At 50.8% G+C, this 17,212-nt stretch overlaps 4 protein-coding genes across 4 annotated transcripts; 1 reads left to right on the top strand and 3 right to left on the bottom strand.

The window, feature by feature from the left end:
• Positions 1-1,291: 1,291 nt before the first annotated feature.
• Positions 1,292-2,854, bottom strand: BDV17DRAFT_41272 (NADPH:quinone oxidoreductase family protein). Its single transcript, XM_073764501.1, has 2 exons — positions 2,383-2,854; positions 1,292-2,320 (listed from the first exon to the last, which is right to left on the bottom strand). The coding sequence occupies exons 1-2, from the start codon at positions 2,413-2,415 to the stop codon at positions 1,325-1,327; spliced, it is 1,029 nt and encodes a 342-aa protein (XP_073617395.1). The 5' UTR covers positions 2,416-2,854; the 3' UTR covers positions 1,292-1,324.
• A 425-nt stretch (positions 2,855-3,279) lies between these two features.
• BDV17DRAFT_41177 (uncharacterized protein) lies at positions 3,280-4,736 on the bottom strand. The gene is made up of 2 exons (XM_073764499.1): positions 4,298-4,736; positions 3,280-4,249 (listed from the first exon to the last, which is right to left on the bottom strand). The coding sequence occupies exons 1-2, from the start codon at positions 4,429-4,431 to the stop codon at positions 3,322-3,324; spliced, it is 1,062 nt and encodes a 353-aa protein (XP_073617394.1). The 5' UTR covers positions 4,432-4,736; the 3' UTR covers positions 3,280-3,321.
• A 5,650-nt stretch (positions 4,737-10,386) lies between these two features.
• swr1 (putative SNF2 family helicase/ATPase (Swr1)) lies at positions 10,387-16,054 on the bottom strand. Its single transcript, XM_073764500.1, has one exon. It carries the CDS (start codon positions 15,795-15,797, stop codon positions 10,641-10,643), a length of 5,157 nt encoding a protein of 1,718 aa, XP_073617393.1. The 5' UTR covers positions 15,798-16,054; the 3' UTR covers positions 10,387-10,640.
• An 89-nt stretch (positions 16,055-16,143) lies between these two features.
• BDV17DRAFT_259029 (uncharacterized protein) lies at positions 16,144-17,162 on the top strand. The gene is made up of 4 exons (XM_073757398.1): positions 16,144-16,190; positions 16,258-16,380; positions 16,446-16,757; positions 16,812-17,162. Exons 2-4 carry the CDS (start codon positions 16,258-16,260, stop codon positions 16,839-16,841), a joined length of 465 nt encoding a protein of 154 aa, XP_073617392.1. The 5' UTR covers positions 16,144-16,190; the 3' UTR covers positions 16,842-17,162.
• Positions 17,163-17,212: the final 50 nt, after the last annotated feature.

Raw genomic sequence — 17,212 nt, 5'->3', positions numbered from 1 at the left:
GTCAAAATTCAAACAGGGCACAGGGCTGCAGGGGTCTTTATGTCCGGATTGTTGACCTGGCGAAAAGCTTAAGCCAGCACTGCCCAGAGGATTCAATATCAAGCCTTAGTCGCTGTGACGGTCGCCAAGAGTGATGAACTCATTTCCTCATAGCACTAGCAAATACGAGCAGGGTCTCAGATCATGTCTTCTCCAGAAATTGAATCGGATTGGAACCCCGCAGAGCTCATGATGACTTCACAAGGGTCCAACTGGCTCCATGTGGGCTCGGGGCGCAGCTGGACCACTCCGTTGATTGATTAAAACCCTTGCACCGCTGCAGGGCGCAATACAATCGGCTGCGAAGCATAGCCACTCGGGCACATCTCCGGGCGGCAACCCGCTAATCACACAGGCAATTTGCTGTGGCGTCGCCCGTCAAAGTGTACCATGACCCTGTACAGATTGCAATGTTTCCGATGTGGTCCTCATTCCTCTTTCGCTCCGGAAAACACAATCTCCTCATCAGATAAGGCATAATTCTTACAAAAAGCAATCCTGCCTTATCCAAGTCTACCCTCTCTTAGCTAAAGTCATTTGAACCGCCTCAGTCGATCATGAATCATGCCAGAAATTGATCAACCGTATGGCATCCGAGATATAGATCACGTGCCACGAGTATGCTGACTAACGAACTTGCGGCGCAAAACACTTCCACACTTGGCACACTTCATTAATTTCTCTCTCGACGCTCCAACCAACTGCACGAAGGAACAACACGATCTGCAACAACACCTAGACATGCCTAAGCACACTACCCGAGACTGTGACTATGGCGACGGCTACACACTGTCCCTATTCATGACGTAGCGGACAGACTATTGAGCCATGTCTCTCATCGCCCATCAGAGTTTTCAAGACACGAGGTCAAAGCCACGGGTTTCAAGCGACCAGCGTTGACACTTGACAATGATGATGATACTCACCCCATGATCTACTTACTGCAACTGCGCAATCCAACTGTCTCTGTTTATCCCTGTCTTGCCCTCGTGTGTGACAGCAAACGCAGCAACGGACTCTCCCCGGAGAACGGTCAACACATGTCACGTCTTGTGGCTGTGCCTGAACGGAGTTGGATTGCTGCACTGGGCCTTTGGGCTCTGAACTCAGTTCAAGTTGCCAGACCAATCCAGGGCCTTCATAGTCCGTGCTCTTCTATTCCTACGAGAGCGTGGCTCCTTGCGCACCTACATCAGTATGTAGCAGACATCAGATTTTGAAGCACAACACTAGTATCAGACTCATTCCGTCGTTTGAATATGCCGACATATCAAGATATACGTAGTTACAGCTTGCTCGCCTTGTCATCTATAACTTGGACAACCACCTTTCCCCAGGTTTCCCTCCCACCAAGCGCCTCTAGTGCCTTGGGCACACTCTCCAACCCAACGAAGCTCTCATCCTTAAAGGCCGTCCCCTTGAACTTTCCCTGCGCAATGAGATCAAATATTCCCTTCCACACAACGCCTACCGTCCCCGTCTCAAACTTCGCATACTGCCCCCAATGCAAGCCCACAATGCTAACATTCTTCAACAACACCCGATTCAGCGCAACCTTCTCAATATTCCCCGCCGCAAACCCAATCACCAACAACCTCGCATTCCACGCAACACACTTCAAACTCGCATCAATCATACCCACAGGGTCATAAACAACGTCCACCCCAGCTTTCCCATTTCCCGTCCGATGCTGAGCACACAACCCCTTCACCTTCTCCGGCCACGCCTTATCCCGATAATCAATCACATAGTCCGCCCCAAACACCCTCGCAACCTCCCTCTTCCTTTCCGTCCCCACCGTAGCAATAACCGTCGCCCCCCTAGCCTTGGCGACCTGCACAGCAGCTAACCCAACCCCCCCAGCAGCCGCATGAACAAGCACCCACTCACCAGCCTTTACATTCGCGCGCACAACAAGCCCACCATACGACGTCGGCGCCGTAACGAATAAACCAGCCGCATCCTCGAAGCTCCACCCCTCGGGAACAGGCAAGAGCGTCTGTTCCGGCGCAAGGACATGCGTCGCATACGCACCCTGCGTCGCGCCAAAGACACGGTCACCGACTTTATACTTCCATGGTCCTGGCTCAGTGGGGAGGGCAGCAATTGTCCCTGCGAATTCGGCGCCCCCGACCCAGGGGAGGGGTGGTTGGTGCTGGTATTTTCCGCGGATTTGGAGGAGATCAAAGAAGTTTGTTCCGGCGGTGTGGATCTCGATTAGGTAGGAGTTTGGTGAGGGTTCAAGGGTTGGGACGGTTGAGACGGTTAGGTCTAGGGGGCTCTGTCACTTTTGTTAATTCTCATGGGGTGAGTAGGTAGGTAGGTAGGTAGGTAGGCGCTCACCTTGACGTATTCTTTTACCTGGATGGCGCGCATGATGGCAGATCGGAGCGACCAAGGCAAAGCGACTTTCAGTAGGTTCAACAACAAAAGAACAAATTCAGTTGAGAAGATTGAAATCCAGTGTCAAAACTGTTGAAGGCTAATGCCAGTCTGCAAAATGGAAACGTGGAGTTGGAGACGAGCCCTCCGCAGCGTCCCCGCAAGGCGATCCAACTCGGCAATCATACCGAGGTTCTCGGATAAGCTAGCGCCGTGGTACTGTGTCACTACACTTCTAATTCAAAATCTAACAACCTTCGGACTCAGAGTCTAAGTATTATTCCAAGACTCTCAGCCGTCAAGGTCAAACCTTGAGCTCAGTCCAAAATCTGGTACAGGCACAGGCAGGTACAAGACGCGTACCTCGTGAACGGCTCGTACCGTGTCAAAGCCAAAGGCTAAAGCCTAGCCCCCAGCCCAGCGCAGCGTGTCTAGACATACGAGGCTCTGTCCGGAAGTTAATGCCGAATTTGGGCGTCTATTTTGAATTCCATTTCTGACAGAATTGACTTGTTGCAAAGTCTAATAATAATATGTGCAATCCATCATTCAAACTCTATATACGATGCGCAATCCGAAAATTCCAAATCATTACATCCGTAAGCCAGCCAGTCAGTCCAATGATTCCGATGACTCCCATGCACACATTGCCCGCCCAGTTGCAATTCCAAACTCACTGTACATGCCATGCAAACTCCGTGTAACTCCTTGTCTGGATCTCAGAAAAGAAACAGATTCCACCCTCTGGTTTTCGGAGGCTTCGTATGAGCCCAAAAAGAGAAATCGGTCTGAGATCTGTGACTCTTTGACCGTGTAGACTCAACACAAAGACAACAAATATGGTGCTCAGTTGTTCGCAGTCCAAGAAAGTTGAAACGAAAACCGCTTGCTCAATGCTGCTCAAAACTCAACGCTTGACCGATGAACAAGAGACTCGGGACCAAGATAGGCGTAGTTGGGCGAGCACATTGAGGGATATTGCCCAGTGTAGAAAGGAGATGTCGGCGTGGAGACCGCAGCTGGATATTGGCCGGTGTTTATCTTCGACGGAAGCGGAACCTTTCTCCCGAAAGGCTTTGGCTGTTGTCGTGCCTTCTGGGCGAATTCTGGCTCATAAGGAGAGGACAGGTTGCGCTTCAAGTTGTTCAGTCCGTTGTGAAATTCTGTAACCTGTTGCGAGGCTTGTGGTGGCACCATATGCATTAGAGGGTCAATTGGTGGGGTCAGAGGAGCCGTCGTATAGAAAGGCATCCCTGGACCTTGACTGGTCTCAACGGGTATTGAGTAATATTGGGGAATCGCCCAATGTAATGGGACCGGAGTGGTTGTTGATGCAGGCGCTTGTATACAGGAGTCGGCATCCAGACCGTAGGAAGGATGTGCAAATGCGGGTGTCATTGAAGAAGTAGGATTGAGCAGGGCACCATCGACCAGGGGTGATGATTGAGACGAGTCACAGAGGTTGGAGGTGGAAACGGATAAAGAAGCATGTGAGCTCACCCGAGACTTGCCTGGTGAGCTGAGGGGTGAAGAATGACCCGAGGCAGGGGCCCAAACGGTGGGAATGTCTTGCCCACCAAGAGGCATTACAGGTAAGCCATGTGGTTCGTATGCTCTGTTGGTCGTGTACCATTCTGGTTCGGTAGCGGGCAGCTCTGTTGTCGTTGGCGGCCGGATACGTGATAGGACTTTCGGGCTATTATTGGAACGGCGTCTGGGGGAGTTGGACTCGCGGATGTTACTCGTGGCTTCTTCTGATTTCTTTCTCGTCTGGCGAGAGGGTTTGGTAACGCGCCATTTCTTCAACCTGCTTCGCAACTGAGTTTCGCTGTGAAAGCGTTAGCGTACAGTTGACGCAATGGACATATACACAAACCTTGGATTGAAGTTTTCTGAGCGAATCTTTTTGATGACTTGCTTCAGCGGCCATTCTTCATCTTTGTATAGAGCAGCAATCAATGCCCTCTTCTCCTCCCAAATGTCTGACGAAATTGGAGCGGAATTCTTCATGTTTGACTGATGGAATAAAATAAGAATAAAAGTATGGCCCAAGTATAGTGCAATAGGGTAGGATGCATTGAAGACCTGAAAAGTGGCTGAATGGAAGGCCGTGGAAAATGAAGCTTGAGGGGAAATGTTTAGGAAGACGTATGTAGATCAGAGGGAGCACGTCAGATATATTTATCCTGTGCCAGGCAAAGAAGATAATGAAGGGATTGGCCACATCTGGGAGCAAGGGCCGCGAGATCTAGAGCGATGGTAGTCAAAGGAACCAAACTGGTGGCCCAACTAGTGCACTAGATGCTGCTTGGCTCGATCCTTTTTTATTTTTTTTTTAGATTTTTTTTTTTTTTTTTTTTTTTTTTTTTTTTTTTAAGGTTTTTTTTAAAAAAAAAAGGAAGGAACGAGAAACTAATCTCGTGCATTCAAAGCAGGCGACCGAATCCGCCGGGGGACCGGAGACGGTGGCAGACTTAGAGATCTGCTTGCACGAAGCAGCCCGCAGCTCAAGGACGAACGATGTTAGGAAGAGAGCCATGATTGGCGAACGCAGAGGCAGAGCGTCGACGGACCTTTTTAGTTGCTGCCGCCGGGAGCACGCTCCAGTGTCTCGGGTCCTGTCATCTTGGATACCCCTGCTTCATGATCTCGTCATACTTGGGCTTTTGTTCGATCTGGGGGGTCGCAATCCGTTGATCGATATTCAATATAATGCTGAAACCTGATGAAACAACATCCCGGGAGGCAAGGGCATTGGTCGTGCTCAGTGGATCGAGTATACATTTCACAAACTCTTCAGACTCCAGACGACTGATGACGCTCGTGTCTTTGCTTTTTTCTGTTCTTTGCTTCCCATGCCGGTCCCTCATTTCCCCTTTTTAGCCCGTCAGGACACCCTCCTATTGGCCTGGATGACACCCTCCCGTCGATAGTACGAGTTGACCTGTACTTTTCTGTTTCCCCCTGTTCATGTCAAACTGATCGTGCCCTCTCCATTGGTGACCCGGCGGCAGGTCTCCCAGGAATATCAAGCCAACTGCTGAGTATACAGCTCATGTCAAGTAAATGTTTGTGTACTTTATCGAAGGTATCTTTGCTCTTGAGAGGCTGGTTCGCTTCTTTCCTCCAGTGAATAATATGGATAGAAGGTGCCGTCCATCTTGCTTGTCTCGGTCCAGTGCTGACCAGATTGGTTCGCCTCAAGGAATTATTCTTTGGAAAATGACACCGATGTCTTATCGGAAGCCCAACCAGTCTTTGGCAGCCAAAAAAGAAATCATATTGTCTAGCCAAAAAGAGATGACAGAAATTCAAATGAAAGAAGCGGTCGATCTTCGGCTATAGGCAGTTAGAGGAGGCTGCCAACGACTTCGTGCTAGTCAGCCAAGGGTGATCCCCATTCTCCATCGTATCCGTACAGCTAATCCCAGTTGAGGACTTGGCGCAGGTACTGAACTGCCGCCTTGGGACGCTTGAAGGGATCTTCCAAATCCCTGGGGGCTCAGGCAACGAGCATGATCAAGCAACGAACGAGATACAGAGGCCCAGAAAGCTGCCGCAGTGCAGTTAGATGGAGATACGGAGTACGGTGGCGAAGAGCGAGGTTGCCCGTACCTTACAGAGAGACTTTGCCTTGCAGGCAATGGGCGTTTCTCTCCACAGAAAGTCTCAATCCCGCCGCGGCTCCAATCCGCGTGAATCCGGTGATCAGTCTGTCATTCTGGGCCGATCATATCAACCTGAGATGTTATCATTCTTCCGTTGAAGCTTCTCCGTGGGTCATTCTTTCCAATCCGATTGCGAGCCCATGACCTCTGGACTCTGACAAGTAATTGTTTTCTCAGATTTGACTGCTCGCAGTCAATGCTTAGCTCAGGTACGGTTGTCTCGTGATAATGTTCCACACTTTCCTGGCCCATAGCTCAGTCTATTGATGCGCAAGAAAAGGCACTATCCACATCGTTCTATGACAAGGGAGGAGGGCCAGACCCTGGGGAGTAGTATAACTCCGACCTCCAACATAATCACGATAGAGACCATTGTGATAGTTTGGGGTCGCCGGCCATTGGGGAGGATGTTGTTCGCAAGTTCGGCGGTGCTGGGAACAGTAAAGTGAGCACATGATTTGACCGCGCTTAGACCGGAAAGACCAAAACATGACCTCCTCAACCACCTTCCCTCCCACTACAGCCACTTGCAGTATACCCTCGAAAAAGAAAAAAACGCACCGGATAGACTCAACCATCATACGCCATTGCCGCTGTCAACTATCTTTGACCGAAGCAATTGAGCCAAATGGTATGAATACACCGAAGTCATCGCTATCTACAAACCATTGTCTGCAAGTTGCCACTCACCGACAGTGAATAGCGTCCAATCTAAAAACTTCTAGTTGCTGACCGAGAGAGTCCATCCGAAGCACCTACCATTATTATCATGACTGCAAAGGATTTTCGCCGGATCGAACCTTCTCAGCCTCGGACCCAGCGAAGGGATCAATGACGCCGGGTGATTTTCTCCGAGCGGACGGCGAGTGAAGATATCAAACACCCAGCATACTTCAATCTCGGATGTCATCATCTGTTATCTCTACTATCCGCATCTCGTTAGTATCTAGTGGGTCGCGCAGCGCAGCGATCTCCTGAGCCTCGATAGTCAGACTGCAGGGTACAGCCGCCCCTGCATTGACCGACAACAATGGCGTAGCCAACTCCACCAGTACGGAGTAATAGTTGGCGGCGACGACTAAAAGGATACGTACTCTCCTGACGGCCTTTCGTCGAAAGCCTCACGATGGTTAACTCAATGCCTGAATGTGTTCGACAATGATTAGCAAGCTGAACATTTTGATTCCAGCTGTCCCGATGAGTTTATTGCTCCTGTACTACTCGAGACTCGACCCTGCTCACCACTTTGAAATCTTTTTGTGCAATCTACACCGATAAGGTTACATTCCCATGATTTCTGATGCATCAAATTCATGCATTGTTTGCTGCAAGGCATGGTTCCTGTGGCGATGTTTACAAGCAATCATGCCTCATATCCAATACCACCATCCCAAGGGCCGACCCGGCAGGCCCAATACTCCAGAGGATGTTCCCATCTTCTCATGCAACCCGACGCACATAACCTAACGATCAATCATATTGCCTTTTTCGTGTGGATCAGGAACTGCATGTTCAATCTTCAGACAGCGAACGGCAGAAGACCGAGACACGTCCCATCTTATCTCATTCTCCGCCAATTCACTCTACAAGCATCCAATTTTGGCTTGTCGGCGCGTGCGCAATCGAGATACAGTGGGCAGTTCCTATAGCTAAAAGCTAGTGGGCCAGGCGTGAATTGAATCAGCCTAATGGTACCGGATTGTGAATTTACAGTCTGAAAGATCTATACATGCGGAGGCATTGGTGCTCTTCACGTTAAGCGGATTTCGGATTTCGAAGGTTTTTTAGCCTTCCACTATAATGGCTGGCTGGGCAGATGCTGAAGAAGAGTCGTCGACGGACATCGTAACCTTCCAGCACTAAAGGGTTCCGAGGGTCACCGAGGACCAAGCAATGTCAGTGTGTGCCTCACCAAAGCACGTATTTAAAACGACAAATGTCCATTACGAAAACCGACTTTTGATGCCACATAGCTTCTGTGTCACGTACCAACACGAATTGATAGGCTGATGGAAGATCAGCTTCCGCATCGAAGCTGCTGCGATTCGTCGATGAATGCATGTCGCTGACAAGAACATTGTTCATCGGAGTCGGATTTGCCTTCAGTACCGGCATTCCAGCAGCAGCTGACATTCGCCTCCGTAGAGGCGCAGGTGACCCGATGCCATTGATGACTCTCGAAATTTGTTTCGTGCCAGATCGATAAACTGAAATTAACCCTAATTTTCACCTGCAATACTCTTTTGCTCTTCTTGTCCTCCCCCAGCAGCCAATCTCTGACGACCTTGGTCATGATGGGTTTTTCTTTCGGCACCGAGTCACAGAACTTGTATCGATATAAAGGTTCACCTGTACCACCCGCCTTAACAAGCGACTAAACTGCCTCCACGGGATATTGTGTGACTGCATTGCTCCTCTCGTTGTGTCGTTGCCTGCTTCTCAAGCCCTGTTGGCTCAGACTGTATGTCTCAATCGAGCAGTGGTTTCCCTTCTGGATGCTGGAAAGCTCAGAGGTCCAACCGCCATGAGCGCAGTCAAAACAAGCTGGAGAGCTCGACAGGGATCTTTTATTGGCTGAAGAGGGAGAATTCCAAATTGGTTCTCCATATGAGAATTGGTTAGGTAATGTCCCTGAGCCATGACTAAAGCTCTATGACCCCAGCAGTTGGAACAAGCATGGCCCTGGATGTCACGGGATCTCAAACTAGCAGACATAGCATGTAATCAGTGATCCAGGCTAGTCGCCCCACAACGCAAGGCAAAGACAACATGTCTGTTCGCTTGCTTTTTCGAAGCTGTCCCGAGGTCAAGCAGAAATGAACCGGATTAGGCTCAACTATGGAACGTAGCCGCCGTCCGCCCGGACGAGACATTTTTTCCATATGTCTCTAGCGATGTACCCCAACATCCGGCTTTGTCTTTCAAGTCAGTTTGGTGTTGATCAGCGGGGAAGGCGCATAGCAATCCTACTAGCCCCGTTGGAGATTTGACGAACGGAGTCCCCGGAGGGAGTCAAAATTGTAGGCTTGTTAGCATTCGAACTGAGTTACTTCGAGGAGTAGCTAGCGGCCATCCTATTTTGCTTCATCACCTATCAACAGCTTAAGGAAGACGTAAGCTGAGACTGGAATCGCGGCATTTGGACCGTCGAGGCAGACGTCAAGCAAGCGGACCACTGCGGGTTACACGATCAGCTCTGCAGCTGCACCCTTCGAGATCTTTGCCTCGTGTCAGCTCGAGTACCGCGCAGCAATTTGCCAGTGCTTTTCTTTGTTTGCTTGTTTAGGCAGGATTTTACCTCACCACCAAGACGAAGAAAGAAAGTGTATCCTGCTCTAAGCGCCTGAGGCAGATCGAGTCAGGGCGCTTGAGACGTCTCTCCCCTCGACCTGATCATGTTAGCTTTCTTTCAGCCAAAACCTCGGGTCCGGTGGTCAGGGCACCACAAAAACGCACAAAGAGATCGACTATACTAATCACATTTCGAGCCGCCGAGATCGTGATGGCAATGGGCATAGGCATCCAAGCGCGCCACAGATCCTGCCAATACTTTAAACTCCACCACTGCGCCAGGTTCCCCCAGGTCTAGCCTCGCTGCCTCGGTCCACTGAAGCTGTCAAATGGTTGAACGTTATTCGGAGTGCCCCGTCTCGGCGGGCATCAAACGAATGCCGGAACAACTCCGTCTCGTCGCCGGTACCTTCTGTGGGGACTTTGTTTAGCATCTTGGATAGCGGAATATGTTGAAGAAAGATGGATGGTTCCAGAGTATGCGAATTCTTCTGGCTTCGCAGTGGAGTCGTTTAGGCCTCCATCCTTTGGAGTGCTGTCAAGCGAAAGGTTGATACCGCACGGTAAATGTAGGTATAGTGGCGGTGAAAGCAGCTGGTCTCGAGGTACCGGATGGATGAGGCTCAATTGGATTTGCCATATTATATTTTCCTATCGAATGACATCGCTGAGGACTGAGATCGGACATCATGCACGTCTTGAATCGTGCGATTTCGGACCGCACACGCTGCAATTTCCTCCGAGTAGATAATCCGTCCAGAGAATCTTACAAGGACTTTTAGAAATTTGGAATCCAGATCTGAGATCGGCTGAGCCGAGCTATATTTGCTCCTCTAGTGGAGATAAATCAAAAAAACCAAAATGAGGAAAAATGACATATCATTCTGCGCGCTGCACGTGCGAGATGAGGGTGCTAGCATCATTTCCATGCCTACGGCGCTTGCCAGTCTCGCTCGCTGAATGGATGGGCCTCAGGTCCTGCCTCAGGTCCTGACATGTTGAGCGCCGCCTCCCGCCTCCGCTTCGTCCTACATGTATGCGATAAACGAAGAAAAAAGAATAATAATCGAATATCCATAGCTACATACATACATTAATCAAACATAAGTTACCCAGAGAAACGAACCGGAACCTGTTGGTGTAATAATAAGAAACGTGCTAAGGCAAGAAAGAAGACAAGGAAGATAGCGCAAAAAAGGGTAATAATAAAGATACACATGGAGAGAAGGTGAAGAAAGGCGGCTAACGTCAATGCCAACGTCAACGTCGTCTCTTCCGGAGCCGATGCTCCTTCCCTTTCTTGGACTTTTTCGTGCTCTTGTCTACAGGGAGCACGAGCGGTTCGTCCTTCATGTTCCACTCCATGAATCGCATGAGGTAGTCGTCGATATGTCCAAGCTGTGGATCTGCGTCTGCTGCATCCTCGACCGAATCGGGGTTGTTTGCGTCTAGGGGCTGCGCCTCGTCGGGTAGGGGTGTACCTGTCTGAGTTGGGGTCTGGCCCTGGCCGGAGGCGGTAGCGCTGGCGGCGTTCGCCTGGGCGTTGGCACGGTCATCGAAGTCTCCATCGTCTGCGTGCTCCAGCTCCTTCTGTGCGTTCTTAGCGGCATCGATATCCTCTTTGTCCTCTGCTTGTTCGAACACGCGCGAAGTACTGGTGACCCTGTTTTCGAGGACGCGATCCATTGCTGCGCTGGCTTCGTCTTCGGCCCCAATCATATCGCGCACGTCGAGTTTCGTGAAGTAGTCCGTTGTGAACTCGCCTTCTTGAATGACGACATCGTCGAGCATGCGCTTTTGGTTGGCCTTGCGGAGAATGTTCGACTCGATGGTGTACTCGGAGACGAAACGGTAGATGTGCACGTCGCGGGTCTGTCCGATACGATGGCAGCGGTCCTGGCATTGCTTGTCCATTGCTGGGTTCCAGTCTAGGTCGTAGAAGATCACCGTGTCGGCACCTGTCAGGTTGATACCTAAACCTCCAGAGCGACTGGATAGAATGAACGCTAAGATGCGGTTGTCGTTGTTGAACCGATCTGTGAGGATCTGTCGCTGCTCGACCTTAGTCGTACCATCTAAACGAAGATATCGATGTCCGTGGATATTGAGGAACTGCTCCAGCACGTCGAGCATCTTGGTCATCTGGGTGAAGATCAATGCTCGGTGGCCACCGGCCTTGAGATCACGGAGCAGCTTGTCCAGTCTCTGAAGCTTTCCACAGTCATACTGCAAAAGTCTCTTGTCTGGGAAGGCAATGGACAAGCGCATCTGGGCCTCGTGGAAGGGATCATGGGATGGGAATCTATCCTTGTTCGTGAGGTGTCGCGTTGAGATCGGTGTCAGGGCGGCTTCTGTGACCCCTGCGGCAATTGCTGCCGGGGTAACACAGGCGAACCTCTGAACATACCCATCCATGTCGAGAGACCGTTCCTCCAGCGACATGATCATTGAAGCAAGCACAGAAGACTGACTGGACAACCAATCCGCGTATGAACGTTTCCGCAATGGCCCATTGGCTGTTGGCCGCTGCTTGCTGTCCGCAGTGAGAAACTCGATTAGGCTGCTTCCATATACCGGGCGACGACCGTGGCGCTTTGACTCGAAGTACAAGAATCTTTCCAGCTCAGCCATCCTCCTTTTCCGGCAGTCGTTCTCTAAAGCCTCTAATGTGGACTCCATGGTCGAACCGTTGAACTTCATGTTCCAATTTGTTCGGTGGTATTGGCGCTCGCGAAGCGTGTTGAACGGAACATAGGCCATGATCCTGGCACCATCGTCCGCTAGTCTTCGTGAAATGTCTTCCCGGGAGATCGGGACCAGATTGAGGAAATCAAAGTCAAGCTTCTCCAGCGGGTGTTGCCAGAGTAGGCGCCGCCGAACAAGGAGTTCTTTGGTTTCGAAATCAGTGGCAACAGAACGTGACATTGCGAATGAAGTTGAAATAGGTCGAGTCTCGAAGAGATCTGGATGGTTGCAGACCTTTCGTAGTTGCATCAAGCAGTTGATGATGGAGAGATAGTTTCCAGATGCGAGCGTCTCTTTGGTCTGCGCCCTAGACATGAAGCCATCGTACAAGTATCGTTGTCGCTTCGATAGCCTGCAGTATACGACATGCTCGTATTTCCCAGGCATTTGCTTCTCAACGTCTGCTTTCAATCGACGTAATATATACGGTCGCAAGACAGTGTGCAGCTTTGTCACCACTTGCTTTGCTTCATCATCCATCGTTTCTCTGCCGTGCTCCAGAATCTGTTCTACTGGACGTCGAAACCATTCAGAAAAGTTCCTCAAGTCGGCAAAGCCTTCAATGCCAGCCTCGTCACCATCGGTCGGCATCAGGAAGAAGAGAAGAGACCACAACTCAGTAAGGTTATTTTGAAGCGGCGTTCCAGTAAGTAGAAGTCGAGCTCGTGTCCTGAAGGTAAGCAGCGCTTGCCACCTCTGAGAGCGGAAGTTCTTGATATTGTGGGCCTCGTCGAGGATCATATAATGCCAGGCCCTTCTCTTGAGGACTTGCTGATCTTGTAGCACCAATTGATATGATGTAATCAGCACGTTCCAACTATTGTCATCCATCCAGCCTCGGCGTTTCTGTCGGCGCTCTTCTTGATTCCCGTAGTATGTCATGATCTTGAAGCCCGGACACCATTTCTTGAACTCCATCTCCCAATTGAGAATGACACTGGTAGGGACCACGACAAGATGCGGACCCCAGACTTCATGTTCCACAGCCAAATGTGCGAGCAGAGCAATCGTTTGGATGGTCTTACCGAGACCCATTTCGTCTGCAAGAATACCGTTGATGTGATTCGTATAAAGACCAGCAAGCCAATCTAAACCAAAATGTTGATATTCTCGCAAAGTCCCCCGGAGAAGGTGGGGTATGGGCGTTTTCAACCCAGGAGCAGGCGACTCGCTTGCCGGCGCTTGCTTCTCTGCTGGAGCTTCATATGATGAGACGGATTCGGGTTCGGAAGGTTTGGTGGCAACTGTTCCCGGGGAAGCTTCGCTAGACGCAGCTCTACTCTGGTACTGTTCGTGCTGTCCATATTCCGGCTGGTTCTTGACACCATCTTGAAGAGGCTTTGTAGTGGGTGATTCAGGTGGCTTGTCAGCATGCGCCGGGTCATCAGCAGGGACGTCCATCATGTCGACATCACTAGGCTGTGCCTCAGCAACAGGGATGCTGGTATCAGGAGGCGCCGTTTCAACGACCGAGGTCTCGTTCTCGACGATGGTTTCGCTCTCGACGGCGATTGTCTCTTCTCCGCGAACTAGTTCGTTTTCGTCGCGTGCGCTGTCGACAGCTGGGGCCTCAACGGCTGGAGAAGCTGCATCTGTAGCTGGAGCGCTAGAGTCTTTCTTCGTTGGCCCAGTGGGAACAAGCGTAACCTCATCTGGGTCTTCAGATTCATACTCGGACTCCTCTTCGGATATCGCAGACTTTTCATCGCCATACTCCTCATTACCACCAACATGAGATATTGATACATCGTCGTTCTCGTCAGCGTCGTTACGTGACATATCACCGGGAACCAGGTCCTTGGCGGAAAAGAACCCTAATAACCCAGATTTCCCGTCGTCCTCGTCTTCATCCGAATCAGCTCCACTAGATTGCTCGTCATCACTGTCGCCCATATCATCGTCCATATCGGTAGATTCATCACTGTCGTCCATGAGCACTGGGTCAATTTCTTCGAGATCTATGCGATCTGGTGGATTCTCTGCCGACGGCGGTAATTGTGGGTTATCTCCAGGATTGTCGTCGACATCTGTCCCGTCGCTTCCCTCGGAATCCACGTCCGAATACGCAGATGATTCTCGAGCAAGATTGCTAGTCGGTAGATTTGCATATTTCAACCGCAGTTCTTCTGCAGTAAGACCCGCGTCATCATCCTTCCCATCTCCATCTTCCTCTTCTGTATCCGTTGACATATTACTCTCATTTTCTTCATCACCGGATTCATCACTCGACTCAGCTTCATCATCTGACGTAGTCTCCGGCGCGTCGCTCCCTGTTTCGCCCAGTATCTCCAAACGTCGCTTTTCGAAAAGCATGGTGGACTGCTGAATCGCTCGGTCTAAGGCTCGTTGATCCTTGGCTTTCCGCTCCTCCTCCCATCGTGCAAGACGTACCCGATCAATCTCCGCTCGAGCTAGGTCAAACATCTTCTTGAGGTCTCTAGCCAGTTGCTTGCGTTTTCCCCGCATCTCTTCTTGTTGCTCTCTGAGCACATCCTCCGGGTTTTTATTGCGCTTTTTCCATGCATCTGCGCACGCAATGGCCAATTCTTTAGCTACACGACGATGACGGCGGTGTTCGAGATCGAGAAGCTTTTTGAAGTATATGGTTTGTGCCACAAGATGATCTTGATGCGAGTATTGCTGAGGCGGCTCTTCTTGTTGTTCCGGCAAGAACGCAGAGCAGACTTCGGAGCTCAGAAGCCCACCAGGTTCCATTGCGTCCATCACCTTCTGTCTCCTTTGCGCCTCCTCCAAGGCCTCTGCTGGGCCGAGTACACTCTCCACACCATGCCCTGAACCTTCACTCTCCAACCACTCCCTGAACGACCCATATTTTCGAGGAGGAAGAACATGTGCAGGATGCTGTATGTCGAGTGTCGGCTTTTTGACTTTTATCCGTAACCGTGGTACCCGTTGTCCATTCTCATCATGCTCATCATTTCCCACGTCCTCCTCCTCTTTCACTCCGAGTGCCGAGACCGTTTGTAGTGAAGATCGCGTGGATCGTGTCCTGTTCAGGTTCGAGTGATTGACGGCTCCGTTGGAATGCCGGTGGTGGTACTTTGAAGCACCAGAGCTGTCGGACCTTGTGCGCGTAGATGTACGTTTAGGCGCAGGTGAAACAGAGCCCCGTCGCCTTCTACCAACTTGACCTCTTGGAGTAGTATTTGGTGAGCCGTTCACTGCAGCGGCGCCACCAAGGGACCTCCTGTTTGTTCCTGAGCGGGCTGGAGACATCGAGGCCGGAGATGACGCGACTGCATCCCCACGACTAGAGACACCCTTATTCACATATTGCTTCTGACTGATTCGTGTGGGCTTGACTTCCGCGGCAGGTTGCTCGATAGGTCCCACGTTGCTAACTCTTGTAGATCGACGCTTTCCATCTACAAGTTTCGACGTTGGGCCATCAGCGCCCGCCTTCTTCCATGGAGGAGAAGCTGCCCTTGATGTTGAACGGCGCGAAGGCGTTGAGCTTCCGAGTTTCCGCCGTTTGGAGGGAGGTGCCTCACTGGGGTCGGCTGCGACATCTTTGGACTCGGACGGAATTGAGTCGAGAGCGGTGGTATCGACAGGAGGGTTGTTTGAAGGGGCTTCGGATGGTGCGGGCTCTATCTTCGGGGTCACTCGTTCATTTTGGCGCGATATACCATTAGTTGTGCCGTTTTGCATGTCTTGTAGCCACGGAGACAGGGGCCCTCTCTATAGCTGACCCCAGTTTTCCCGATGAGGACGCGACTGGAAGGGGTAAAATTCGCATCAACAGGTAGCGGGAACTGAGTTGGAGTGCCACCAGAAGTCTGGCATAATTATCGGTAACGTAGCGTGGTGGGCAAGCGAAAAAGTCGATGGATTGGATGATTTGCGTGAAGAGGTGATTTTTTTCCAGTCGGTCATCGACAACGAGTCAACTTCCAGGCGGACGTGTAGGTAAGCTGGGCGCGCGCCGGGTGCAGGAGTTACATAATCCGGATTCCCCGTCATCCGCAACTTCATCCCATGGCCAATTGAGCCTTTTGCTCTCCCCTCGCTAAGTCACGTCTCTGGATTCACAGCATCAGAAAGGTCGGTGCTGTTCAATTGGCGGACGATTGTTTTACATGTCTTTTTTCCGTGCTAATTTTGGCCGTAGATGCTTGCCCAGCGTATCTTGTCGCGGCGCCTGCCCCAGGTTGCCCTTCGCTCTACCGTCCCCCGCGCATCATTCTCACAAGTTCGTGCCTTGAAGGACGCCGAGAAGGACGACCCTCTGCAGGTATGATGCCTCTTGAATTGTCTCTGTTAGATACCATGTCAATTGACGCCATTGCGCTTGCATAGAACGGTGGTTACCAGAACCCTCCCCGAATGAAGCGGGCATTCAGAGACCCCTACGGCGACTGGTGGGATAAGCAGGAGAGGAGGAACTTCGGCGAGCCAGTCCACGAGGAGAACGAAATCTTGGGAGTTTTCAGTCCTGAGCAATACACCCATGTGACCGCCCGCAAGGGTCTGTTGCAGCTCGGTGGCTTCGTTGCTACGTTCCTCGGGTTCTGCGGTGTTGTGAGCTACTTTTACCCTGACAAGCCCAGCGCTCCTAGGACATTCCCCGATGGTCTGGAGAAGGAACTTGGAGGACCTAATGCTCTTCCGGTGCGTTGCGATCTTTCACAATGGAATCTCAATCGTTTCTAACATGGCGTATAGGCCCGCAAACCCGGTCAGGACTCGTGGTGATGATACCTTTTGATACGTGTAAATACATACAATGCGATTTGTTCCGGCGTCTATCGAATACCTGATATTGCAAAAAGATCCCGTCTCGAAACCTACCACGCATATTGTGGCTGAAGTCGGTACTGGCTGTTGAATCGATAACAGTCGCTAGGAAATCATGGCCTAGGACGCTCATCTGCTGGCAGGGCAAGCCGCTGCCTTTTGTTCAGAACGGCTGGCACGTAAATACGGGTCAAGCCTGTAGCTAGAGGCTCTTTTAAGACTAAGATTCAAATGGGTATAGCACAATCATGTATTTTTGCTTTAAATAAGGAGAAAAAATGTTTTTCTAGTAGTGTAGCCTTTGATTCACGGTTGCGGCGCCTACGTCA

Source organism: Aspergillus undulatus (assembly GCF_047715775.1).
Source record: "Aspergillus undulatus strain CBS 261.88 unplaced genomic scaffold BDV17scaffold_14, whole genome shotgun sequence".
NCBI classification, from domain to species: Eukaryota; Fungi; Ascomycota; class Eurotiomycetes; order Eurotiales; family Aspergillaceae; genus Aspergillus; species Aspergillus undulatus.
This window is presented reverse-complemented; position numbering and strand designations above follow the sequence as displayed.